This window comes from Passer domesticus, chromosome 3 (assembly GCF_036417665.1).
Source record: "Passer domesticus isolate bPasDom1 chromosome 3, bPasDom1.hap1, whole genome shotgun sequence".
In the NCBI taxonomy this organism is placed as follows: Eukaryota; Metazoa; Chordata; class Aves; order Passeriformes; family Passeridae; genus Passer; species Passer domesticus.
In genome coordinates, this window is record NC_087476.1 from 1,227,420 (window position 1) to 1,254,964 (window position 27,545).

At 51.8% G+C, this 27,545-nt stretch overlaps 1 protein-coding gene across 3 annotated transcripts in view; it reads right to left on the reverse strand.

The window, feature by feature from the left end:
* Window positions 1-24,155, reverse strand: part of OTOF (otoferlin) — a 110,352-nt gene extending 86,197 nt beyond the window's left edge. For all 3 annotated transcript variants that reach the window (XM_064411464.1, XM_064411463.1, XM_064411466.1), the window contains exons 1-4: window positions 23,567-24,155; window positions 17,280-17,338; window positions 13,202-13,290; window positions 5,674-5,773 (exon numbers count right to left, since the gene is read on the reverse strand). In XM_064411464.1, the coding sequence (XP_064267534.1) occupies window positions 5,674-5,773; window positions 13,202-13,290; window positions 17,280-17,338; window positions 23,567-23,645 (327 nt within the window). In that variant the 5' untranslated portion in view covers window positions 23,646-24,155. The remainder of the gene's footprint in view (window positions 1-5,673; window positions 5,774-13,201; window positions 13,291-17,279; window positions 17,339-23,566) is intronic.
* Window positions 24,156-27,545: the final 3,390 nt, after the last annotated feature.

Sequence of the window (27,545 nt, forward strand, 5' to 3'; positions counted from 1 at the left end):
AAGAAGAAGAAGAAGAAGAAGAAGAAGAAGGTAAAAAAGGTGAAGAAGAAGAAAGTGAAGGAGGTGAAGAAGGTGAAGAAGAAGAAAGTGACGAAGAAAAAGAAGGTGAAGAAGAAAGTGAAGAAGAAGGTGAAGAAGAAGAAGGTGAAGAAAATGAAGAAGAAGGTGAAGAAGAAGGTGCAGAAGAAGGATCAGCCACTTCCCTAAAACCTCCATCTTGCCCCATATATATGTCTATATTCTAACACCCCAAACTCTAAGTTTTCCACCCTGTGCTATCACACACTTCTAACCAACTCCACACCCACAATCCCAGTGCTCTCAGTCAGTTTTTGAAGCCTTCTCCATGGTCTCAGATCAATGCAGTGCTGTCCTGGGGGTCAGAGTCTGTCAGCACAGAAAGTCTGAAATTCTCATCATCCAGGGTTTCAACATCTGGACACCTGGAGAGCACCTTCGGGCCAGAGAGGGATCTGACCATGGTCCTGATTCACCAGAATTCCTGGTGCATCCCTGACCAGCAGCAGCAGAGCCAGGAGAAGGAAAAGCCTGGAAAAGCCGCAAACCCAGGGATCAGCTGGAGGCACCGGGAGCAGATGGAGCCAGTCCCTGGTGGAGCTGAGCTTCATGGTCCACCACTTCGTTGGGAATTTTACCCTGGGATACTGCTAATCCATGGATTTGTGGTGCTTCACTCCAGGCTGGTCCTGTCTCCAGGTTGGACAGGGTTTTTTAAGGAATGGGCATCCCTGGGGAGCCTTGGGAAGCAGCTGAAGGCACCAGGAGCAGATGGAGGCAGTTTCTGGTGGAGCCCTGTTCCCTGGTCCATCACTTTGTTGGGAATTTTACCCTGGGATACTGCTAATCCATGGATTTGTGGTGCTTCACTCCAGCCTGGTCCTGTCTCCAGGCAGCACAGGGGTTTTTAGGAATGGGCATCCCTGGGGAGTAGCTGGAGGCACCAGGAGCAGATGGAGCTGGTGGAGCTCTGTTCCCTGGTCCATCGCTTTTTTTGGGAATTTTACCCTGGGATACTGCTAATCCATAGATTTGTGAGGCATCACTGCAACCTGGTCCTGTCTCTAGGCTGGGAAGGGTGTTTTTTAGGAATGGGCATCCCTGGGGAGCAGCTGGAGGCACCAGGAGCAGATGGAGCTGGCTCCTGGTGGAGTTCTGTTCCCTAGTCCACCACTTCATTGGGAATTTTATTTTGGGATACTGCTAATCCATGGATTTGTGGTGTTTCACTCCAGGCTGGTCCTGTCTCCAGGTTGGGCAGGGTTTTTTAAGGAATGGGGAGCCTTGGGGAGCAGCTGGAGGCACCAGGAGCAGATGGAGGCAGTTTCTGGTGGAGCCCTGTTCCCTGGTCCACCACTTTGTTGGGAATTTTACCCTGGGATACTGCTAATCCATGGATTTGTGGTGCTTCACTCCAGCCTGGTCCTGTCTCTAGGCTGGGCAGGGTTTTTTTAAGAATGGGGAGCCTTGGGGAGCAGCTGAAGGCACCAGGAGCAGATGGAGCTGGTTCCTGGTGGAGCTCTGTTCCTCAGTCCACAACTTTGTTGGGAATTTTACATTGGGATACTGCTAATCCATGGATTTCTGGTGCTTCACTCCAGCCTGGTCCTGTCTCCAGGCTGGGCAGGGATTTTTTAGGAATGGGCATCCCTGGGGAGCCTTGGATCGATTCTGGTTTGGATCTCCCAGAGTGGCCATGACAGCCCAGGTGGGGCTTGGGGACACGAAGGGACCTGGCACTGGCCGTGTCCAAGCCTCATCTCAAACTTCTCATGGATCACGGAATCCTGGAATGATTTGGGTGGGAACGGGCCTTAAAACCCACCCCATTCCCATTCCACCTTCCTGGGTGCTCCAACCCCAATGTCCGACCTTCCCTTGGACACTGCCAGGGATCCAGAGGCAGCCACAGCTGATCTGGGAATTCCAGGCCAGGCAGGAATTCCTTCCCAAAATCCCACATCCAATCTCCAATCCAAACCTCCCTGGATGAACCAACTCTGAGTAAGTTCCTCTCCCTTTTCCATGTGGTCATTCCCAATTTACTGCAGGTTGCAGCAAATTCAAGACTGAAGCTTTCAAGTATTTTTCTCCCTAAAATATTTCCTTTTTCTCCCTAAAATCTTTTCTTTTTCTCTCTAAAATATTTCATTTTTCTCCCTAAAATCTTTCATTTTTTTTCTCCCTAAAATCTTTCCTTTCTTTTCTCCCTAAAATCTTTCCTTTTTTTTCTCCCTAAAATCTTTCCTTTTTTCTCCCTAAAATCATTCCCTGCATTCCAAATGGAATCAAATCCATGGGATTGCACCCCGTTGCCTTTGCTCCCATGGCCAAAGTCCTTCTAAAAGCTCAGGTTTGGACAAAGTAAATTGGGGGGGAAAAAAGCAATTCCCAATTCCTTCTTCCTAGAAAATGCCTCTTTTGAAAAGCCATCAGCTGCTGACAAGATTAAAGTACAAGGAAAAAGCACTTTTCCACCTCCACTCTGCTTCCATGGAGAAATTATCTGTTATTTTGGGTTCAAAACCAAAGGATTTTAGATTAAAAAAAAAAAAAGAAAAAAAAAATTAAAAGGTTAAAAAATGAGGAGTGGAGAAATTTCTTACAGAAATCCTCTTTTTTCCACGTTTATTTTAAAAGGAGGTGCAGCCTCCCCACCTGCTCCAAACAAGGGGGATGCTGTAAGGCTGGAAAATCCAAGATTTGGGAAGAGAGCAACAATTCCAGAGGGATTCTGTGCATCCCGCACGTGACAGCCAAAGGGTGACTCAGTCCCAGCTGGGAATGGAGCTCTGGGGGAAGGTCTTGATTGATTAATCTTCTTTTTTTTTCTTTTTTTTTTTTTTTGGGCAAAATCCTAATTTGAGTCAATCACACTTAATTTTCCCCCCAAAGCTATTGGAGAACGTAAAAAACCCCTAGGAAATGAGGAGAAAAAACAAGGATCAAAGTTGGAATATTCAGTTTTTTCATATTTTCAGACGTTTTGGGGTTAAAATCTCCTTTTCCAGCTGGATTTAGTAGTTAAAAAAATCCTTTAAAGGCAGGAAAAATAAAGGATATAACCAAGTGAAAGATCTGTGGGATGAGTGGGATCATGCCTTGGAAGGGCAATTAGGAGGAGTGGGTTGAAATTAGGAGAAATTCCTGTTGGAAACAATGGAATGGGAAAGAAAATTAAGAAGGAGAAAACTCCCTGCAGAGCTGGGAGAGGTTGATATTTCCCTGGGGATTTTAAATTGATTTTTATGGCTTTTTTTTCCCCTGATGCTTGAGAAAAAAATTAATTCAGAGCCATCCTGGCTTTGCTGTTGTAGGAGAATGGACACGGCTGGAATTTTGCTCCTGGCATTCCTGGAGTTTTTAATCTCCTGGCCAAGGCAATAAAGTCAGGAGGGAGGGTGGGAGCTGCCAGGGGAGGTTCTCAACCAGCCCGGAAAAAAAGGAAAAGGATTTCCAACTTTTCCTTTGGGTTCCATTATGGAACAATGAGGCTGCTCCCAGAAACTTCCTTGGGATGGGTGGAAAAGGACGTTAAATCCCACCCCATTCTAATCACAACACCTCCCGACACCCCAGGGTGATCCAGCCTGGCCTTGGACATTGCCAGGGATCCAGGGATTCTCTGGGAATTCCAGCCCAGTCAGGAATTCCTTCCCAAGATCCCACAATCCCAAACTCCCCTTTCCCACTGGAAGCCATTCCCTGCCTCCTGGCCCTCCAGACTTGGCCCAAATCCCAGCTCTCCTGGAGCCTCTGGAAAAGGCTCCAAGGATTCCCTGGATCCTTCCCTGATCCAGCTGCACATCCCCAGCTCTCCCAGCCTGGCATTGGATCCATTCCCATCCCGGTTCCTCCTTAAGAAGGAATTTCAGGATCCAGAGGCTCCACTGGGAATTCAGGACTCCAGGAAGAGTCTCCCTTCCTTTTTCCATCCCCAAATTCCATAAAAATCCCCTGGGATGGATCCTGAATGTCCTTGTGGACATTTCCACACCCCTCTGGGAAGAGCAGGATGAGATCCACCAGTCTGGGAGCGCACCCCTGATCCCGAGCCCCCATCCCAAAAGAAAATCTCCCCCTGTTCGGAGCAGCCGCCGCTTCCCTCGCTGCTCTCCCATCTCCCGGGAGCCGTTTCCCATGGAAACGGAGTTTTGGAACTGGCTTGGAAACGCAGCTATTTCTGATCCTGATATCCAACCCCGGGGGTTCCATTAAAAACCAGCCGCCCCCCGCCTTTTTCCCGGGAAGGCGCTGCCTCATCCAGCACCAAGGACAGGGGCAGGAATTCTTGGAATTCGCAGGGAGGCGAGCAGGATTTCATTAAGTGGCTGCTCCTGTGGGGGGATAGAGGGAGTGGAACCAATAAAAACCAGGAATGCAGTCCTGAGGAGGGAGGGGAAACGCAAGGAGTGCAGATGCGCTTGGGAAAAATAATTCCAGCTGCTCGCTGGTTTGTTGGGAATTTGCCTGATGAAAATCGCTCTCCAAGGGAGAAAAATCCCGGATTTTTAGGATCATTCGGTGGCACAAAGGGCAGAGAGGGAAATCAGTGGATGGAAGTTGAATCCTCCAAAATTCCTGGTGGCAAAGGAATTCCTGTTGGCCTCCTAGCCTGGCCAGGGCTTGGGATGGAATCCTGGAATCCCAGGCTGGTTTGGGTGGGAAGGGACCTTAAATCCCATCTCATTCCAGACACTTCCCACTGTCCCAGGCTGCTCCAAGCCCCATCCAACCTGGCCTTGGACATTCCCAGCGATCCAGGGGTGGTCACAGCTCCTCTGGGAATTCCAGCCCAGCTCCTTCCCACCCTCCCAGCCAGGAATTCCTTCCCAATATCCCACCTGTCCCTGCCCCCTGGAAAGGGGTGGAACTGGATGAGCTTTAAGGTCCCTTTCAATCCCAACCATTCCATGATTCCATAATAAAGGACACTCAGAATGCATCCAGTGGGATTTTTTGTGTGAGTTTGGGATGTAAAAGGGAGGAAGGAGGAAGGGAGACCCTTCCTGGAGTCCAGAGATTCCAAGTGTACCCCCTTGTTCCTGAAATTCCTTCTCAGAGAGGATTCAGGATGGGGATGCATCCAATGTCAGGCTGGGAGAGCTGGGAATGTGCAGCTGGATTAGGGAAGGATCCAGGGAATCCTTGGAGCCTTTTCCAGAGGCTCCAGGAGAGCTGGGATTTGGGCCAAGTCTGGAGGGCCAGGAGGCAGGGAATGGCTTCCAGTGGGAAAGGGGAGCTTGGGAAGGAATTCTTAGCTGGGCTGGAATTCCCAGAGAATCCCTGGATCCCTGGCAGTGTCCCAGGAAAGGCTGGATCACCCTGGGATGGTGGGAGGTGTTGTGATTAGAATGGGGTGGGATATAAGGTTCCTTCCCACCCAAACCAGTCTGGAATTCAGTGATTCCATCCTGGGCTCTGCTTCTCCCTGTCCATGCTCGGGTCCATCCCTGTTTTTTCCCAGTCCCAAACTTCTTTTTCCAATTTGGTTTTCTCTGTGCACCCTCCAGACATTCCCTGCTGCCTCGTCCTTTCAGAGCAGGAATAACGGGATCAAGGCAAGGAACACCGACATCCCTGTTCCCACAGGTTCAGCAGAGACACGGACACATGGATCCGGGAATGATGGGAATGTTGGCCTCGGTGACCCACCTGGATGGCGGAATTGTTGTCATCGATGAGCGTGTCTGTCACCTCCAGCTGCCCTTCCGCCACCACCTTCTGCAGGACCATCCGGAACGTCCCGATGAGCCTGCGGAGCAAAGGACAGGAAATCCCGGGAGCTCTCACCCACCAGCACGGGTTTTCACAGGAAAAGGGATTTGTTTCCCATTTTCTTTAGGAAGAGGGAGAGGTGAGATTCCCAGATTGAGGTTCAGTGGAGGTGATGGGAAAAGGAGAAGCCAGGAGAGGAGCCATTCCAAGGGAATGCTGTTGCGATAAGGAAAAAAGAAGATTTGGGAACCATCACTCTCGAATTCCTGGGATGCCGCTGAGGGATCCCAAAGTGCCTTTTCCATATGGAATGTCCACAGTGGACACCTTTAACTTTGTTATATCCTTAATTTTCCATGCTGGTGACTCAGATAAGGAGCAGGGACTGCTCCTCATCCAGCTGCACCATGTCATGGAATCATGGAATGTTTTGGGTGGGAATGCACCTTGGAGCTCATCCTGATTCTTTCCACCATCCCATAAGGCTCCAAGCTCCAGTGATGTGAAGGAATTGTTCCTAAAATCCAACCTGAACCTCCCCGCGGCCATTCCCTCTCATCCTGTCCCTGTTCCCTGGCAGCAGAGCCTGATCCCTTCTGGCTCCTTCCAGGGAATTGTAGAGAGGGGAAAGGTCCCCACTGAGCCTCCTTTTCTCCAGGCTGAGCCCCTTCCCAGCTCCCTCAGCCTCTGCTGGGGCTCCATTCCCTTCCCAGCTCCCTCAGCCCCTCCTGGGACTCCATTCCCTTCCAGCTCCCTCAGCCCCTCCTGGGGCTCCATTCCCTTCCCAGCTCCCTCAGCCCCTCCTGGGGCTCCATTCCCTTCCCAGCTCCCTCAGCCTCTGCTGGGGCTCCATTCCCTTCCCAGCTCCCTCAGCCTCTCCTGGGGCTCCATTCCCTTCCCAGCTCTGTTCCCTTCCCTGGACACGCTCCAGCCCCCCCAGGTCCCTGCAGGATTTCCACCTCCATCCCTCATTTTCCACATTCCAAGCACGGATCAATCCCGGCAGAGCTCTGTCTCCAAGGTTCCCTGCAGGATACGGAACAGAAAAACCTTTCCTTTGCTCCATAATTCGCAACCCAGAAGAAATAATGCATCCCATGGAAACGTCCTTCCTCTTCTCCAAGCTGAGGAAAAACTGCTTTATCCACTTGGATTTCAGGGTTTGGAAAACAACATTATCCCCCGTCTGCCAGAGCAGCAGCACTTTTGTTTTGGAAAGTATTCCTTGGGTTTTGTTCCATGGAATATCCTGAGTTGGAATGGTCCCTCAAGGATCATCCAGGCCAATTCCAGCTTTTCTTCAGGGGTGGAGCATTCAGGGTCCTGGATTCTTGCAGCTCTCCCTATTTTTTAACCTGTTTGGAATCCAGAACATTCACAGGCGTGGTGGTGGCTTCCCTGCTCCTCTCGGATCCAGATGGATCCAGGGGCTTTGGGCTCCCAGGTGCTCAATGCCCGGAGAGGGCTGAGGAAGGAACAGGAAATTCCTCCTGGAATATCCCCGCTGCAGAGCTGCTCCAGCTCCAGGATCCAACATCAGGATCTGGAGCTTTGGAATGAGTCCAGAGGATGCCCTGGAGCTGCTCCAGGGACTGGGACAGCTGGGAATGTCCAACTGGAGAGGAGAAGGACACAGGGAGATCCTTGGAGCCCCTTCCAGGGTCTGAAGGAGCTCCAGGAGAGCTGGAGAGGGACTGGGGACAAGACCTGGAGGGCCAGGAACTTCCAGTGGGAAAGAGGAGCTTGGGATTGTGGGATCTTGGGAAGGAATTCCTGGCTGAAATTCCCAGAGAATCCCTGGATCCTTGGCAGTGTGCAAGGCCAAGTTGGATGGGGCTTGGAGCAACCTGGGATAGTGGAAGGTGTCAAGCTTGGAATGGGACGATCCTTAAGGTCCCTTCCCACCCAAAGCATTCCATGAATCCATGACAAAACCAGAGCCATTCCAAGCTCTGCAGAAGAGGGCAGGGACAGATGGGATCTTGGGAAGGAATTCCTGGCTGTGGAGGTGGCGAGCCCTGGCACAGGTTCCCCAGAGAAGCTCCTGTCCTTCCTCGGATCCTTCCCAGGCCGCTCCCCCCGGCAGGATCCGAGCAAGACGGAATTAAAAATTCAGGACTTGTCTGTGCCGCCGTTCAATTCCGAGTGTTCCATAATTCATCAGGGCCCTGCTCCCTCCCTTCCCCGCCGTTTCTGCTGATGGAAAAAAGGGAAATTTTCTGGGTCATCTGTAATTTTATCAGCCCTGAGGAGCAGCTCGTTTCCAACCCCAGCCAGGCCGGTTCTGTACCTGGAGCTCACTCAAATCCTGGGATCAGGGAGTTTGGGATGCTCCAAACCCCGGGACCCACCAGGCTTTGTCCTCATGATGCATCCAAATTTCCAGGGATGCCTCCTCTATCTCTGAGGAAATTCCAGGGGCACAGGGGGATGGTGAATCCCACAAATCCGGTCAGACTTTGCCAGCACTGAAGTTTTCCAAGGGCCAAAATTCCAGGTGCCTGTGCCAGGAGCATCCTCCAGCCCAGGAAATCCCGTTTTCCTTCCTCTGCTCCCTCAGCCTTTGGATACTGTTTGATCCATGGGCAAGGTCTGCTCCTGAAACCAGGGAGAGGATCTTTTTTGGGAATGGCATATCCATCCATCCATGGATCCATCCATCCATCCATCCACGGATCCATCCATCCATCCATCCATCCATCCATCCATCCATCCATCCATCCATCCATCCATCCATCCCTCCATCCATCCATCCATCCATCCATCCATCCATCCATCCATCCATCCATCCATCCATCATCCATCCATCCATCCATCCATCCATCCATCCATCCATCCATCCATCCATCCATCCATCCCCTGGAACTGACAACAGCCAAATCCTGGGACCTCCACCCCAGTTTGTTCCTCACTTCCAGAAACCCCTGGAAAGGTGGGATAAGGAAAGCAGAGCGATTCCACACCTTTTGGCCCCTTTTCCAGGGAATTATCCTGCTGAACCCTCATGGAATTTCCCAGGGCCAGGTTGGATGGGGCTTGGAGCACCCTGGGACAGTGGAAGGTGCCCGTTCCAATTTGGAACCTGCAGCTTTTCCACAGATTTCCAAATCCCTGCTTGGGCAATCCTGATTAATTCCAGCTCCTTCCTCTTGCAGCTTCTGCCTGGAGCTTTCTCTGGAGCCTTTTTCCCTCTCCAGCCAAATTGCAGCTTCATCTGGAATTGTCTCACGCCGTGGAATTAGAGCTTCCAAAATCACTTCCCTCCTAATTATCCCCTTCCCGCCACTTGCAGGAGCCAGTAATTACTCCAGGTTCATTTTCCCCTGGAATACCTGGAGAAATGTGGGACACTCCAGCTCAGCAGCCTCCAGGTACTAAAAGTTGCTCCAGCCAAGTTTCTTCCCCCTTTTTCTTTGGGAAACTTTTGCAAAAATTCCCAATAAATAGATTTTTTTTTTTCTTTGGAAAGCAAGTGGATAATGAGTGAAGTCAGCCCTGGGTATGGAAATATCCTGACAGGAATTTTAGTTTGGGATGAGATTTCTGGAGTGGCAGTTTGGGTGTGCTCAGGCTCTCGCTCTGTGTTTGGATCTGGAAATTAAAAATTCCACAAAATCCAAAGCAGCTGGAGCTGAAAGGGTCACACCCAAGGGGCTGCAGGCAGGGATTGGGGACCGAGAATTCCACCCTGGAATCCCGGAATGCTTTGGGTGGGAAGGACATGAAAGCTGATCCGACTCCAACCCTGACCTTCTACAATCCTTGGATGGCTCCAAGCCCCATCCAACATTTTTTTGGGCACTTCCAGGGATGGGGCAGCTACAGCATGCCTGGGAATTCCATCCCAGCCCCTCACAGCCAGGAATTCCATCCCAAAATCCCGTGCAACCACTCTGTGTGGGGAGGGAAGTGGGACAACAGGGAACCCTCCAGCTCCGGAGTTAATTTTTTCCCTTCTCCTGATCCTGCACTGGATAATTTTCCACAGATTATTTTCTGGATAATTTTCTATGGATAATTTTCTGGAAAATTTTCCACAGATGACTTTTCCAAATAATTTTACGTGGATGATTTTCCAGATAATTTTCCATGGATGATTTTCTGGATAATTTTCCATGGATGATTTTCTTGAAAATTTTCTGCAGATGATTTTTCCAGATAATTTTCCACTGATGATTCTCCAGGTATTTTTCTATGGATTATTTTTCCAGATAATTTTCCACAGATTATTTTCCGGGTAATTTTCTGCAGGTGATTTTCCAGATAATTTTCTGTGTATTATTTTTCCAGATAATTTTCTGCAGATGATTTTTCCGAATGAGAACAAGGATCCCTCTGGAGACACAAAGAACTCGAGCTGTGCCAAGATCTCCATGGCTGGAGAAGAACAAAGACTGGGACAAAGCCCCATTTCCATCCCCGAGACTCCAGGGATGGATTTAACCCTTCTAAATCTGGATATTTTTGTCCCTGTCAAGTAACGGAGCAGCTGCCACCTCTTTTCTGTGGGATTGGTTTTCCATAGGAAAATTATCTCTGCTCCAGGTTTGGAATGTGTCTTTGGGCCTTTGGCCAGATCCTGTTGCTGCTCCGGAGGAAAATAGGGACAAGGAGGAGGCAGAACCCCCTGGAGCAAAAGCTCCTGGGTTTTGTGCACATTCCTTAAGGATTGGGATCTCTGCCCGGTGTTGTCCCTGTTTTCTGCACAAGGAAAACCTGCTTGGAAAGGCTGGGCCAGGCTGTCCCAAAAGTTTGGGAATGGGACCACAGGGATGATGCTCTGCAGCCCCGGATCACGGCTGCCTCTTGGATTCATCCCTGGGTGTGCCTCTGCTTTTTTTCCCTGGATCTTCCCCTTTCATGGGTATGATTCTCATTCCCACATCCCTCAGGAGTGTCCCGTGGTGGCTTTTCCTGCTCAAATCCCAAAACAATTTGGGATCTCAGATTTCCTCCATCCAGCCTCTCCCAGGGCACGGAACTGTGGGAGAACATCCCAGGAATTTTGAAGGGGTTCTGAAGGTCTCTCCATGGAAAACATCTGAATTCCAGCAGGATCCCAGTATTCCCACCCAGGTCATCCCACCTCACACCAGGATTTTCCAGGATGGGATCGGATGGATTATTCCATGCCATGGAAATCTCCTGGGTTTTATTCAGGATGTGGAGGCCCCACAATTTCTCACCCTCCCCACCTATGGAGCTTTTCCAGTGGGAATCTCCATCTGGAAATTACCCAAGGGCAGGATGTGGCTCCTGGATGCTTTGGATGTGTCCTGGAGAGATTCCCAGCCCGGAAATTCCCAATCCAGGAACTGGGGACAGGATTTTTGGGATGTCGTGACCTGTCTGGGGGTTTAAGAGGCTTCTCCCTCATCCCTTTTCCTTGGATACTCAGCACCCTGGGAACGCTCCCGGGGACCCTCCGGAGCCGGGATGAACCCACCAGGATCCAGAGGCACCTGGATGAGGCCAAACAAGGATCACATTCCCAGGAATTGGCTGCTGGTGACAGCCACGGGGACAAGGGAACAAAGGGAGCCGCTGGGACGTGACTCCCTGGTCATTCCGGAGGGTCTGGATCAGGTCCTGGATCAGGTATCCCGCTTTTTTCCAGGCCTTTGATCAATGGCCTTCATCAGCTGCTCCTGAATTATTCATGGAGAGCCCGGATCAGCTTTCCCAAGCCTTTCCCTCCCCTCCTTTCCTCCTCCTCCAGGGGATTTGGAGCATGGGCTGGAGTTCCAGCCCTGCCTCGGTTTTATGGGAATTCCTATTCCAGACATTCCCTGCATTCCCGGAGGGATGTTCCCAATCCTCTCCCTCCTCTCTCTTCCATTAATTTCTGCACAAGGAGGATGGGCTGGAATTACAGATCACGGGAATTCTTTTCCTGCATTGTTACTGGCATTCCCGGAGGGATGTTCCCAAAATTCTCCCTCCTCTGCTCCAACTGATTTGGAGGACGGGCCGAAGCTCCAGCACTGCCCTGTTTTTATGGAATTTCTTTTCCCATTTATTCCTTGCATTTCTGGAGGGATGTTCCCAAAAATATCACAACATCATCCAACTTATTCCCGAATAAGGAAAACAGGGTTCCGGCACTTCCTCAGTTTAGCGGGATTTCCTATTCCACACGTTCCCAGCATTCCTGAAGGGACGTTCCCAACTCTCTCCCTCCTCTCTGCTCTCCTTCTCCAGTTTATCCCTGGAAAAGGAGGATTTGCTGGAGTTCCAGCACTGCCTCATTTTGATGGGAGTTCCTATTCCATATGTTCCCAGCGTTCCTAGAGCAATGTTTCCAGCACCAGTTCCTGAATTCCAGCCCAGCCAGGAATTCCTTCCCAAGATCCCACAATCCCAAGCTCCCCTTTCCCACTGGAAGCCATTCCCTGGCTCCTGCCCCTCCAGCCCTTGCCCAAATCCCAGCTCTCCTGGAGCCTCTGGAAAAAGCTCCAATTCCTGGAGCTCCAATTCCTGGAGCTCCTGATTCCCTGGATCCTTCCCTGATCCAGCTGCACATTCCCAGCTCTCCCAGCCCTGGGATTGGATCCATCCCCATCCTGATTCCTCCTTGAGTAGGAATTTTGGGATCCAGGGGCCTCACTGGGAATTCGGGGACTCCAGGAAGGGTCTCCCCTCCCTTTTCCATCCCCAAATTCCATAAAAGTCCCTGGGGATGGATCCTGAGTGTCCTTGATCCCAGAATCCTGGAATAGATTTGATGGAATCCAGGGACCTTCAATCCCATCCCTGGGGCACTTCCCATGATCCCAGGGTGCTCCAGCCTGGCCTTGGACACTGCCAGGGATTCAGGGATTCTCTGGGAATTCCAGCCCAGTCGGGAATTCCTTCCCAAGATCCCACCATCCCAAGCTCCCCTTTCCCACTGGAAGCCATTCCCTGCCTCCTGGCCCTTTAGCCCTTGCCCAAATTCCAGATCTCCTGGAGCCTCTGGAAAAGGCTCCAAGGATTCCCTGGATCCTTCCCTTTTCCAGCTGTCCTCTTGGATCCATGTGGGAAGGGACCTTAAATCCCATCCCATTCCAAGCCAAACACTTCCCATTATCCCTGATGGCTCCAAGCCTCATCCAACCTTTCCTGGGACACTTCCAGGGATGGGGCAGCTCAAATTTCCCTGGACACAATCAATGCAACACCCGCAGGAATTGGAAAATCCCGGAAAACACATTCCGGCATCAACTTCCTCCCAGATAATCCACAAAAAAAATTTCCAATTTCCTTCAAAACATGGAAAATTTATGGAAATAACTCACACAACTTGGGGAAAATTCAGTGCTGAGCACCGCAGAATTCCTGGGGTGGATTCCTCACCCCCCGAGCCGCTCACACGGCACCGGAAATTCCCAGGAAACTGGGAATTCCCTCCCGCCTCGAAACGGAAGCGGAGCCGCCTCTTCCCGCGGGATGAGATCTGTGCGGGCCGTGGGAAGGAGGCACTCACCTGTTGGTGAAGACTTTGCTGTAGTTGAACACCTGGATCTCCAGGATCTCATTCCCGTCGATGTTGGTCGCCACCGGCCAGCGGAAAGTCTGGGAAAAGGAGGAGAGGGATGAACCGGGAGAGTTTTGGGAAAAGGAGGAGATGGATAAGCCAGGATCATTTTGGGAAAAGGAAGAGATGGATGAGCAAAGATTGGATGGGAAAAGGAGGAGAGGGATGAGTGGAAACGTTTTGGGAAAAGGGGAGGGAAGAGCCAAGAGGATTTTTGGAAAACGAGGAGAGGGATGAGCCAGGATCAGTTGGGAAGAGGAGAGGAAAGAGCCAAGAGGATTTGTGGAAAAGGAAGAGCTGAATGAACAAAGATTGGCTGGGAAAAGGAGGAGATGGATGAGCCAGGGTTGGTTGGGAAAAGGGGAGGGATGAGCCAGGAGGGTTTTGGGAAAAGGAGCAGAGGGATGAGCCAGGCAGGATTAGTTGGGAAAAGGAGATGGAAGAGCCAGGATTGTTCGGGGAAAGGCGAGAGAGGAACCAGGAGAGCTCAGGAAAAGAAAGACAAGTATGACCTAGGAGTTTTTTGGGAAAAGGAGGACAGGATGAGCCAGGATCAGCTGGGGAAAGGAAGAGATGGATGAGCCAAGAAGATTTTGGGAAAAGGAAGAGATGGACATGCAAAAATTGATTGGAAAAATGAGGAGAGGGATGACCCAGGAGAGCTCCAGGGATCAGCAGTGGAGGGGATGGAGAAAGGCCTCTTTTCCCAGGAAAAAGGCAGCTTTTCCCAGGAAAAACATGGCAGGTCTGTTTTACAGGGATGTCACAAAGGATGTACTGAGGGCCGACTATTCCATGGATACACAAGTGGAAAATAGGAATACAGACATTGGATCAGATGGGAAGACGGAGCCAGGCTGGGAGAGCTGGGAATGTTCACTGAGATCAGGGAAGGATCCAGGGAATCCTTGGAGCCGCTTCCTGATCCCAAAGGGGCTCCAGGAGAGCTGGGATTTGGGAAAGGGCTGAAGGGGCAGGAGGCAGGGAATGGCTTCCAGTGGGAAAGGGGAGCTTGGGATTGTGGGATCTTGGGAAGGAATTGCTGGCTGGGCTGGAATTCCCAGACAATCCCTGGATCCCTGTCAGTGTCCAAGGCCAGGCTGCAGCACCCTGGGATGGTGGGAGGTGTCACAGTTCGAACTGGATGATCCTTAAATTCCCTCCCCACACCAACCATTCCATGATTCCATAAAATATGATCCCTTTCCTTTTTTTTTTTTTTTTTTTGCTTCCCAAGGAAAACCCCTCTGTCAGCCCAACCCCCTGGATTTCCGGTTTTCCAAGCCCCAGGACCTCCCAAATGCCCCCTTCCCAAGCCACTCCTGGTGCACCCCAGGTCGGGAATGTGCCCGAGGCAGCGGATCCAGGATCCCTCCCAGGAGCAGCAGAGCGGGATTGAAAACGACAGGAAGAGATTTTGCGCATCCAGCAAATTCCCAGGAAGGAACCGGTGCCTCTTCAGCACTTCCTGAGCTATTTATTCCCGGTTTTAATTGGGCTGCAGAGTCAAGGAAGCAAAGGAAAAATTACTGGAATATAAAGGGAAATGGGAAATGGCACCAATGGATCCGGCACCACTCCGGATCCTGCAGCAGGATTTATCCCGAGCTCTCCATGGGGGGATGGAATTTAGTCCTTCCCCTGCTTTCTCCTTGTTTTTTTCCAAATGTTTTAATGCTCCAGGGATTTGATCCAGTGATCAAGTCACCCGTCAATCCCAAGGTTATGGAATCAAGGAGTTGGAAAAATCCTTGGAGACAAATGGATCCAAGAATTCCCAGCGCTGCCGGGGCCGCCCTTGGTCCATCTCCCCACATCCATTGGATTGAAATCCCTCCAGGAATTCCACCACTGGGCAGCCTTTTCCAGGAAGGAATTCTGCAGGAATGCCCCTCTGGCCCAAGGAATTTCCCTATTCCCACTTTTCAGGGCTCTGCACCAGCAGCCCTCAGCTCCTTTTCCCAGAGGATTTTCCCATAAAAATGGGAATTTTCCCAGTCAGGTTCCCTTGTTCCTGTCCGATCTCCAGCCAAAAGGTGCTGGATGTGGTTTGGGATCCACCAAATCCCAGGAAATCCACCCCAAATCCAAGGAAAGGCAGAGAAAGTGGCAGCAATTGTGGGGAGCGACATCCAGGGATTCACTAAATTCTTGGATTGTGTTTTTCCAAAGGAAAAGGGGGACAATAAGTCTGGAAAAGCTGTGGCTGGAGCCACAGCTTGATCCAAGGGGTTTTCCAAGTGCTGGAAAAAAAACAACGGAAAACTGGGAAGGCTCTGGCACAGAATTCCCAGAGAAGCCGTGGCTGCCCCTGGATTTCTGGAAGTGTCCAAGGCCAGGCTGGACAGGGTTTGGAATAACCTGGGATCAGAAAATGTGTCCCTGGGCCTAGAATGGGATGAGTTTTAAGATCTCTTCCCACCCAAAATTCCATGGTTTTTGTTTCCTGGAATTGGCGGGAGCAGCTCCCGCCTCAGGGCCTGTTTGAAATTATCCCAGGAAACTTCAGCTGCCGGGAATTTGGGCTCCCTCATTCCCAGAGATTCCCTTCCCTCCCAGGCTGTGGGGGATCTGCAGGAAACGCCTTTCCGAGATGAAATCCTTCGGGATGCAACACGGAACGCAAACATTCCCGATTAATTAGGGAGCTGTGCGCAGCCTCTGGAATATTCCAGGATCTGGAGCAGCAGAGGGTTTGCAGAATTCTTTAAGGAATGAAGGGAAAAAAAATAATTGGAAAAGAAACGGAGCGGAGCCAAACAAATGGAAACCGCTGGGGTTTGGAATCCAAATCCTGCCTGGGGGCGGATCCTGATTCACGGGAAGAGGGGGCAGGAAAAGAGGGAATTAACGTGGATTTTCTCAGCTCTGAGATAACAGAATCCAGGGATTATCGAGGTGGGGAAAACCCTCTGGGATCGTCGAATCCAAGATGTGGGAATAGGACGATTCCTGGATTACCACATCCTGGAATTCCTTGGAAACCTCCAGGGATGGGGATCCCAAACCTCCCTGGGAGCCCCTCCCAAGGCCTGGCCACCCTTTCCATAAGGAATTATTCCCAAAATCTGACCTCAAATTCCCTGGCACAGCCTGAGACCGTTTCCCCTTTTCCTGTCCCTGTTTCCGGGAAGCAAAGCTGGATTCCCCCCGCTCCTGCTCCAGGATTTGGGATCTGCCACGGATAATCTGAGTGGTTTGAACTCCAAATATTCCCAGGAATTCCCTGTGCTGGCAAGAGGGTGGAGATTCCCTGGATATTCCCTCGGCAGGAAGGATTTGATCCAAGAATGCCTCCATGGCATCACAGAGCCTGTGGCTGCTCCAGGAGGGATTCGCTTCCCTGAAAGTTCTGGAATTCCAGGCTGGACACAGCTCCTGATCCAAACACGATCCCAACCATTCCCAAATACAGTTTTCCAACATGTGGTGAATGGAGGGGGAAAAATTCCCAAAAAATTTGGGATGTTCCAGCCCTGGAAGTGTTCACAAGATGGTTTGGGTGGGAAGGGATCTTAAATCCCATCCTGTTCCATGGGCAGGGAAATTTCCCTATCCCAGGTTGCTCCAAGGCTTTTCCTTGGAAAATTCCAGGGATCCAGGGGCAGCCACAGCTGCCCTGGGAATTCTGTGTCTGAAGGAAAAAGACGGAATTTCAGGGGGGAAAAAATCCCAATTTTTTCCTCGTGAGACAAAGGAAAATGGAGGAAAAATTCCAGCAGGATTTTCCCAGCTTGGATGAACAATTTTTCCCAAAATTCAGTGCAGAAAACATGGAGAATTTTTATGTTTTTAATTTATCCCCCCTCCTTGGAAAATTCCATAGGGATTTTCCCACCTGTGTCCAGCCAGGAATCCCGTTTGGCCCCTGCCAGGAGAAACCTTGGAGCAGACAACAAAGATGCCAAGAAAAATTTGGGAACAGGGATTTCACCAGGACTGGGAATCCTGGGTATTCACCTGGACAGGGAATCCTGGGAAAGCAAGTGGGATTTCTGGGATAAAAAGGATGGAAAACTTCTCCTACCTCGTCAAACTTGGCCTCGTCCTCGCAGTTTTCCAGCACTCGGGTGTAGAAGGAAAGCCCTGGAGAGGAAAAAAGAGGGAAAAGAAGTGGATAAAGGGCTGGGAGACCCTGGGAAACCCTGGGATTTTGGGATCTAGGAACTGCCAGATGGAAAAATTCCACTGGAATTCCACGTCCTGGGAGAGACCCCTTGATCCTGCGGCGCCTCCCTGCTCCAACCCTTCCCAATCCAGGAGCATCCCGAATTTTCTTGACTGGAATCATTATCCACCACCGGTTCTCCAGGGGGTATCCATGACTGATATCCCTCATTTCCCAGCCCCATTCCCGAGAGGAAGCCTCTCCTGGCAGCTCTTTGTGATCCATTAACTCCCGGCTTCCTAATTAGCACCGAACACAAACGCAATTAAGCCGGGATGAAGTGGGAATTCCTACGGGAAAGCGACTCTGGAGCAGAGCTCAGATCCTCCTGGAGCTTCCCAAAAAAAAGAGCCAGGTGTGAAAATTCCCTGTTTTCCTGCCTTTTCCCAAAGCCAGGCTGAAAATCCAGAATTCCCAGAAAATCTTGGAGTCATCCCTGTTTTTTTCCATGTGCAGATGGATTCGGGAGCCCTTTGGAGCTTTCAGGATTCGATCCCATCCCCAAATCCCTGAAGGAAAACCAGGAGAATCCTAAAGGCAAAGCCGAAATCTCTGGATCCTCACAGGATCCCTTGGGAATGTGGGAGCCAAGTGCAAAGATGGGGATGGAGAGGAATCCCTGATATTCTGGGATTTTGGGAGCGGATTTTGGCCACGGAATCCATCGATCCAAAGCCAGGCTGAAAAGTGGGAATTCCCAAAAAATCCTGGAGTCATCCCTGGTTTGTTTCCACGTGTGGAACAAGGAGGGGAAGATGCTGAACTGTGACAGATCCGGGAGCCCTTTGGAACTGTTGGGATTTGATCCCATTCCCAAATCCCTGAAGAAAAACCAGGAGAATCCTAAAGGCAAAGCTGAAATCTCTGGATCCTCACAGGATCCCTTGGGAATGTGGGAGCCAAGTGCAAAGATGTGGATGGAGAGGAATCTCTGATATTCCAGGATTTTGGGAGCAGATTTTGGCCACGGAATCCATCGATCCAAAGCCAGGCTGAAAAGTGGGAATTCCCAGAAAATCCTGGAGTCATCCCTGGTTTTTTCCATGTGCAGATGGATCTGAGAGCCATTTGGAGCCACCAGGATTCGATCCCATTCCCAAATCCCTGAGGGAAAACCAGGAGAATCCTAAAGGCAAAGCCGAAATCTCTGGATCCTCACAGGATCCCTTGGGAATGTGGGAGTCAAATGCAAAGCTGCGGATGGAGAGGAATCCCTGATATTCCGGGATTTTGGGAGCGGATTTTGGCCACGGAATCCATCGATCCAAAGCCAGGCTGAAAAGCTGGAATTCCCAGAAAATCTTGGAGTCATCCCTGGTTTTTTCCATGTGCGGATGGATCTGAGAGCCATTTGGAGCTTTCAGGATTTGATCCCATCCCCAAATCCCTGATGGAAAACCAGGAGAATCCTAAAGGCAAAGCTGAAATCTCTGGATCCTCACAGGATCCCTTGGGAATGTGGGAGTCAAATCCAAAGCTGCGGATGGAGAGGAATCCCTGATATTCCGGGATTTTGGGAGCGGATTTTGGACATGGAATCCATCTTTTCCTTCCACTTCCAGAGCGGGATCCTCCACCCGCCCTCCCTGGCTGCTCCCGTGGATCCGGAATTCCATCTGTGCCTCAGTTTCCCCAGTTTGTAAACGCTGCCTCTCCTGGGATTCCCAGGAGAGGAGGAGCAGCATCACTTCCCACGCCAGCCTCGGGAATGCTTTATCCCGGATTTCTCTCCTTCCTCTCCCACCCAGGATCCCTCGGGATGGGGCAGGGAATCCCCGCGCCAGGCTCAGGGATCCAGGAAAACCAGAGGAATGAGGAATATCCAGCCAGGAGATGGGAGAGGGCTCCTCATTCCATGCTCAGGGGTCCAAAGCTTTTCCAGAGGCGCTGGAAAAGTTTTTCCCGACGGATTTTGGGACTGAGCTCCAACTGGATGCATTCCAGGCCTGGAATTCCAGGTCAGCGTGCCTGGAATCCATCCTATCCCACCCCAGGGCAGGACAGGACCCGGATGAGAGAAGAAACCATGGAAAAATTGAATTATTTCCATTGGAAAATCCCTCTCGGAACGAGTCCGGCATTCCCTACTCCGTGTCCCCAGGTGCCGCATCCAGGGATTTTAATCCCTCTGGGAATGGGAACCCCACTGCCCTGGGCAGGAGTTATTCCCAAGGAATAATCCCAGAGCCAAAATTCCATCAGGGATTTAAGGAATCGCTGGGAAAGGACCAGGAGCCGGCAGGACACTTCCCAGGAAGCATTCCCAAATTTTCACGGAGCGAGGGGGCAGCAGAGCATTCCCAGAGAAACCGAACGAGGGAGGAGCTCTCCGGGGGGTGGATTGGGATGAGCTTTAGGATCCCTTTCATCCCAAACCATCCATGATTCCAAGATCACGGAAAACTCCTGTTTTTCTGTTCTGGAATCCACAGCGTGCCAAGAAGATCCCGAAGGATCACCCCGCTAATTTATCCTCACGGATTTTTCCCATCCTCTCATCCCGAGCCGGTTCCCGCATCCCATGGAATATTCCAGCCAGGATTCCAGCCTGGATTCCAGCCCCAGAGTTTTCCCACATCCCAAAACATTCTGGCTGTGCATCCAGGAGGTTCCCAGCGATCATCCCAGGAATTCCTGCTCCGTTCCCTTTGGATACAAGGAATTTGGGAAAGACACCGAGAGCCTCCGGAGGGGAATTTTTCTCCCTGCGGATCCGAGGTTTCCTGAGGTTTGGAGCAGGGAATGAGCCCAAATCCCTCTCAGGAATTTGGGAAAGACGCTGAGAACCTTTGGAGCCAAAGGTTTTCCCTGCGGATCTGAGGTTTCCTGAGGTTTGGAGCAGGGAATGAGCCCAAATTCTTCTCAGGAATTTGGGAAAGACACTGAGAACCTTTGGAGCGGAATTTTTCTCCCTGCGGATCCGAGGTTTCCTCAGGTTTGGAGCAGGGAACGAGCCCAAATCCCTCTCCAGGCACATTTAAGGGATGGATCCATCCGGATCCGCTTCCCCGATCCAACCACTCCTGGAATTGCTTCCCGAGCTGCTTCCAGCCCCTTTCAGCAGCTGGATTTTCCTGGCCAGGGCCAGGGTGAGCCTGGGAAAAGGAATTCCCACCTGGAAGCATCAGGCATTGGCTGCATCCCAGAGTGATCCTAAATCCCCTTTTCCATGGGAATTCATGGAAGAAAAAGACCAGGAAAAACCCCTCAGGACCCTGATCCAGCTGTCCTGGAAATTCCTTCCTGGGAATTCCATCCCAGAAGGGGTTGGGTGGGAAGGGACCTCAAATCCCATCCCATTCCAATCCCATGATCCCAGGGCAATCCAGCCTTTCCTGGGACATTCCCAGAGATCCAGGGATTCTCCGGGAATTCCAGCCCAGCCAGGAATTCCTTCCCAAGATCCCACAATCCCAAACTCCCCTCTCCCACTGGACGCCATTCCCTGTTTTCCAGTCTGGACCCAAAGCAGGGACAGATCCCGACATTCCCAAAGTCCCACCGGAAATTTGGGCTGGATTCCAGAGCAGGAATGTCCAGAAAATTGGAAATTTGGGAACTCCCAGGACTCCATAGAGGATTTTCTGGGAATTTTGCTTCTTCCCAGGGATTTCCTTGGTGCTGGAAGCACGACAGAGAGCTGAGGATTAATTATCCCTAGTTAATGATCCCGAGCTCGTTAAGGGCAGGGAAAGCTGATCCAGGCTGGCCATGGAATTCCTGAAATTCCCCTGCTGAGCTGGGATCGTTGTTCCCGCCTTTTTCTCACCGATGGAATTCCTGGAATTCCCCGGCTGAGCTGGGATCGCTGTTCCCGCCCCCATCCCACTCTCCTTCCTTGCATTCCCGGCCTCTGGAAGAGCTGGGATCCCATCCCGAGCCTTTCCCAAACCTGGGAAAAGCTCCGGCAGCTCCGGAATTTCCACAGCCCCGAGGGAATTTTTCCTCCTTCCCAAGGAAATCTTTGGAGCTGCTGCGGATCCCGGTGGGAATGGGAAGCCTCGAGAGAAATCCAGGCTGATCCCGGATCCCGGAATGAGGCAAGGATTCCTTTGGGAATTCCTTGGGAGCCTCGATCCTAAAAACCCTCGATCCCACAGCCGGATTCCAGCTGGGACACGATCCTTGCTCCTGGCGGGAATTTCACCCTGGGAATTCACCCCCTTTTTCCCTGGATAAACCCGAGGGAGTGGATCCCAAAAAGTGCCGGTTTGGGGTCGTTTGTTTGGGGAAACTGAGGCAGGGATGGATGTAGGGACTCCCCAAATCCTGTCCCACAAATCCTGACCCCAAATCCTGTCCCTCAAATTCCACCCCCAAATCTTCACCCCAATTCCCAATTCCAAAATCCTGTCCCTCAAATTCCACCCCCAAATCCTGACCCCAATTCCCTATTCCCAAATCCTGTCCCTCAAATTCCACCCCCAAATCTTGTCCCTAAACCCTGACCCCAATTCCTGCACCCCCACAATCCTGCTCCTCCAAATCTTGACCCCAAATCCTGTGCCTCAAATCCTCCTTCCCCAAAATCCTGTCTCCAAATCCCACCCCAAATCCTGTCCCCAAATCCCATTCCCCCAAATCCTGATCTACAAATCTTTTCCCCTCAAATCCTTCTCCCCAATTCCTGCACCCCAAATCCTGTTCCCCAAAGCCTGCCCCCCAAATTCCAGTCCTCAAATCCTTCTTCCCCAATCCAATCCCCCAATTCCTGCCCCTCAAATCCCTCTCCCCAAAATCCTGTCCCCAAATTCCACCTCCCAAATCCTGATCCTCCAAATCCTTTCCCTCAAATCCCATCTCCCCAACATCCTGTCCCCCAATTCCTGCCCCTCAAATCCCACTCCCTAAATCCTTCTTCCCCACTTCAGTCCCCCAATTCCTGCCCCTCAATTCCCACTTCCCAAATCCCGCCCCACCAATCCTGTCCATCAAACCTTGTCCCCAAAATCCTGATCCTTCAAATCCTTCTCCCCAATTCCTGCACCCCAAATCCCATCTCCTCAAAATCCTGTCCCCAATTCCTGCCCCTCAGATCCTGTTCCCCTAAATCCTTCTTCCCCAATCTGGTCCCCCAATTCCTGTCCCCAAATCTCACACCCAGATATTCTGGCCCCCAAATCCTGCACCTCCAAACTCCGCCCTCTAAATTCTGTCCCCCAAATCCTGTCCCCAATTCCCACACCTCAAAATCCTGTACCTCCAAACCCTGCCCTCAAAATCTCAATTCCAAATCCCTCTCCCCCAATTCCTGCTCCTCAATTCCCACTTCCCAAATCCTGCCCCACCAATCCTGTCCCTCAAACCCTGCACCCTAAATCCTGCACCCCAATTCCTGCCCCCCAAATCCCACTCCCCAAATCCTGCCCCACCAATCCAGTCCATCAAATCCCACTCCCCAAATCCTTCCCCCCAAATTCCTGCCCCTCAATTCCTGCTCCCAAATCCTTCTCCCCCAATTCCTGCTCAATTCCCGCTTCCCAAATCCTGCCCCACCAGTCCCGTCCCTCAAACCCTCCACCCTAAATCCTGCACCCCAATCCCTGCCCCTCAAATCACACTCCCCAAATCCTTCTCCCCTAATCCAGCCCCCCAATTCCTGTCCCTCAATTCCTACTTTCCAAATCCTTCTCCCCCAATTCCTGCCCCTCAATTCCCACTCCCCAGATCCTTCCCCCCAAATTCCTGCCCCTCAATTCCTGCTCCCAAATCCTTCTCCCCCAATTCCTGTTCAATTCCTGCTTCCCAAATCCTGCCCCACCAGTCCCGTCCCTCAAACCCTGCACCCCAAATCCTTCTGCCCAATTTCTGCCCCTCAATTCCCGCTCCTAAATCCTTCCCCCCAAATTCCTGCCCCTCAATTCCCACTTCCCAAATCCTTCCCCCCAGTTCCTGTCCCTCAAATTCCACTACCCAAATCCTTCTCCCCTAATCCAGCTCCCCAATTCCTGCTCCTCAATTCTTGCTTCCCAGATCCTTCTCCCCGAATTCCTGCTCCTCAATTCCCACTCCCAAATCCTTCTCCCCCAATTCCTGTCCCTCAAACCCCGCACCACAAATCCTGCACCCCAATCCCTGCCCCCCAAATTCCTGCCTCCCAATCCGTCTCCCCCAAATCCCTGTGCCCCAGTTCCCGCTCCCGGTACCCCGGAACGCCGCCTTGGCGATGCGGTCGCCTTTGCCGCGGAGGCCGGAGACGGAGCGGAGCTGCAGCACCAGAGCCATGGCGGGACCGTGCGGGGCCCGGGACGGGGCCGGGGCCACCGGGGCGGGCTGGGCCACGGGCCCCTGCGGATCCAGGCCCTCGCGGCGGTCCCGGGGCGGTCCCGGAGCAGAGCCCGGCGCGGTTCGGGGCGCTCGGCGCGGTGCCGGTGCCTGATGCGGTCCCCTGTGCGGCGCCGCTGCTCGGTGTGGAGCTCGGTCTGGTCCTCGGAGCGGAGCCCGAGGTGGTCCCGGGGTGGTCCCGGTGCTCGATGCAGCCCCGGAGCGGAGCCCGAGGTGGTCCCGGGGTGGTCCCGGTGCCTGATTCTGTCCCGGGGCGCTCTCGGTGCAGAGCCCGGTGCGGACCGAGGTGCTCGGTGTGGTCCGGTGCAGCGTCCGGGACCTGACGCGGTCCTGGTTTGGAGCCCGAGGTGCTCCCGGTGCCTGATGCGGTCCCGGTGCTGAGCCCGGTGAGGCGTCCGGAGCCTGACGCGGTCCCGGTGCGGTCCCGGTCCCGGTCCAGTGGCGGTCCCGGTGCCGGTGCCGCTCTCCGGAGCTCCGCTCGGCGCGCTCTCGGTGCCGGTGCGGAGCTGCCCCCGCTCCCAGCGCTGAATTATTCAGCAGCGGGACCGCCCCTCCCTCCCTCCCTCCCTCCCTCCCTCCCTCCCTCCCTCCCTCCCTCCCTCCCTCCCTCCCTCCCTCCTTCTCCCCTTTCCCCTCCCTCCTCCGCCCCTTCCTTCCCTCCCCCCTCCCCTCACTTCCCCTTTCCTTTCCTTTTTCCTTTCCTTTCCTTTCCTTTCCTTTCCTTTCCTTTCCTTTCCTTTCCTTTCCTTTCCTTTCCTTTCCTTTCCTTTCCTTTCCTTTCCTTTCCTTTCCTTTCCTTTCCTTTCCTTTCCTTTCCTTTCCTTTCCTTTCCTTTCCTTTCCTTTCCTTTCCTTTCCTTTCCTTTCCCTCCCCCTTTTTTCCTCCCTTGTCTCCCCCCACTTTTTCTCCCTTTTTCAGCTTTTCGCCCTTTCCCCCCTACCTCTTTTTCCCATTTTCCCCCCTTTCCCTTTTCCCTCTTTTCCACTTTCCTCCCTACCCCTTTTTCCCCTTTTCCCCTTTTCCCCCCTTCCCCCCTTTTCCCTTTTTCTCCTTTTCCCTTTTCCCCTTTTTCTCCTTTTTCTCTTTTTTCCCCTTTTCCCTTTTTCTCCTTTTCCCCTTTTCCCCCTTTTCCCCCTTTTCCCTTTTTCTCCTTTCCCCTTTTCTCCTTTCCCCTTTTCCTCCCTTTCTCCGCTTTTCCCTTCCCAGCTGCAGGAATCTGGAATGGGGAAACTGAGGCAGAGCTCCACGGGATCCGCAGGCCCCGCCCTTCCAAAAAATCTCGGGAATGTCGTGGAGGAGCCGACCCGGACCCAGCTCCGTCGTGAGGAGCGCCCAGAACCCGAGGGAGAGGGAAAGAAACCCCCGGGAATCCTGGAATTCTTGGGGCTGGAAGAGCCCAGCCCTGATCCAGGGGCTCCCAAATGCGCAGGGATTTGAAATCCCGCCAGGAATGGAGGTTCAAACCCTTTCCAGGCAGGAATCGTTCCCGATATCCCAAAAACCTCCCCTGGCACAGCTGGAGGCCGCTCCCTCATCCCACCCCCTCATTCCCGGGGAGCCGATCCCAATCCCGGCCGGCTCCAGCCTGCCCGGATTCCCGACGGGAATTCCCCCGGGAATTCTCAGTCCCGGGGTGGGATGGGGAGGGATTCCCAAAAAAAAAAATCCTAAATCCTATGGATTCACGGGTGGGAATACCCAGGGATTCCCAAAAAATACCAAATGCCATGGATTCACAGGTGGGAATGTGGGATGGGACAGAATTCCCCAAAAAAATCCCAAATCCCATGGATTCACAGGTGGGAATGCCCAGGTGTGTCCCAGGATTCCCAAAAAAAGCCCAAATCCTATGGCTTCACGGGTGGGAATACCCAGGGATTCCCAAAAAATCCCAAATCCCGTGGTTTCACAGGTGGGAATATCCAGATGTGTCCCAGGATTCCCTAAAAACATAAATCCCTTGGATTCAAAAGTGGGAATGCGGGATGGGGAGGAATTCCAGAAAAATCTCATGGATTCACAGGTGGCAATACCCGGATTTGTCCTAGGATGGGTCAGAATTCCCAAAAAAATCCCAAATCCCATGGATTCACAACTGGGAATGCCCAGGGATTCCCAAAAAATCCCAAATCCCGTGGACTGATAGGTGGGAATGTGGGATGGGGCAGAATTCCCAAAAAAAAAATCCCAAATTCCATGGATTCACAGGTGGGAATGCCCAAGTGTGTCCCTGGATTCCCAAAAAATCCCAAATCCCATGGATTCAGAGGTGGGAATGAGGGATGGGGAGGAATTCCCAAAAAATCCCATGGATTCACAGGCGGGAATACCCAGATGTGTCCTAGGACGGGTCAGAATTCCCCAAAATGCCCAAATCCCATGGATTCACAGGCGGGAATGCCCAGAGATTCCCAAAAAAAAATCCCAAATGCCATGGATTCACAGATGCAAATGTGGGATGGGGCAGAATTCCCCAAAAAATCCCAAATTCCATGGATTCAGAGGTGGGAATGTGGAATGGGGCAGAGTTCCCAAAAAGATCCCAAATCCCATGGATTCACAGGTGGGAATGCCCAGGTATGTCCTGGGAATGCCCAGGGATTCCCAAAAAATCCCAAATCCCATGGATTCACAGATGCGAATGCGGGATGGGGCAGCATTAAAAAAAAAGTCCAAAATCCATGGATTCACAGCTGGGAATGCCCAGGTGTGTCCCCAGATTCCCAAAACATCCCAAATCCCTTGGATTCACAGGTGGGAATACCTGGGTGTGTCCCGGGGTGGGTGGGATTCCCAAAAATCCCAAATCCCAAATAGGGCAGGAAAAATCCAGCCCCATTCCCTGGGATTGGGCTGGAAAATCCATGAAAGGCTCGGAGACAGAAGGAGGGAAATCTGGGAATCTGGAATCTGGGAATCTGCGAAACTGGAATCTGGGAATATGGGAATCTGAGAATCTGGGAATCTGAGAATCTGGGATTCCAGGAATCTGGGAATCTGGGAATATGGGAATCTGGAATCTGGGAATCTGGGAATCTGGGAATCTGGGATATGTGAATATGGGAATATGGAATCCGGGAATCTGGGAATCCAGGAATCTGAGAATCTTGGAATCTGGGAATATGGGAATATGGGAATCTGGGAATCTGCTCCTGTGCCTCGCAAATTTTACTGGGAAAGAGACAAATCCCTTGGGAATTCTAACGCTGCTCTGGCTTTCCTTGGAAACTTCCTGGAAATGATAATTTATGGTAATCAGAGCTAATTGCATATTCATGAGCTTGAAGGGGAATCCCGCCCCATCCCGGGGGATGGGCATTCCCACCTCCGAATCCATGGGATCTGGGATTTTTTTGGGAATTCTGCCCCATCCAACATTCCCACCTGTGAATCCATGGGATTTGGGATTTTTGGGAAACCCAGGACATACCTGAGCATTCCCACCTGTGAATCCATAGGATCTGAACTTTTTTTGGGAATCTCTCCCCATTCCAGGACACACTGAGCATTCCCAGCTGTAAATCCATGAGATTTGGGATTTATTTTGGGAATCCTGGGACACACCTGGGCATTCCCAACTGTGAATCCATGGGATCTGGGATTTTTTGGGAATCCCTGGGCATTCCCACCCGTGAATCCATGGGATTTGGGGCTTTTTTGGGAATTCTGCCCCATCCTGTGACACATCTGGTCATTCCCATCTGTGAATCCCTGGATTTGGCGCTTTTTTGGGAATCCCTGGGCATTCCCACCTGTGAATCCATGGGATTTTTCAGGAATTCCTCCCCATTCTGCATTCCCACCTGTGAATCCATGGGATCTGGGATTTTTTGGGAATCC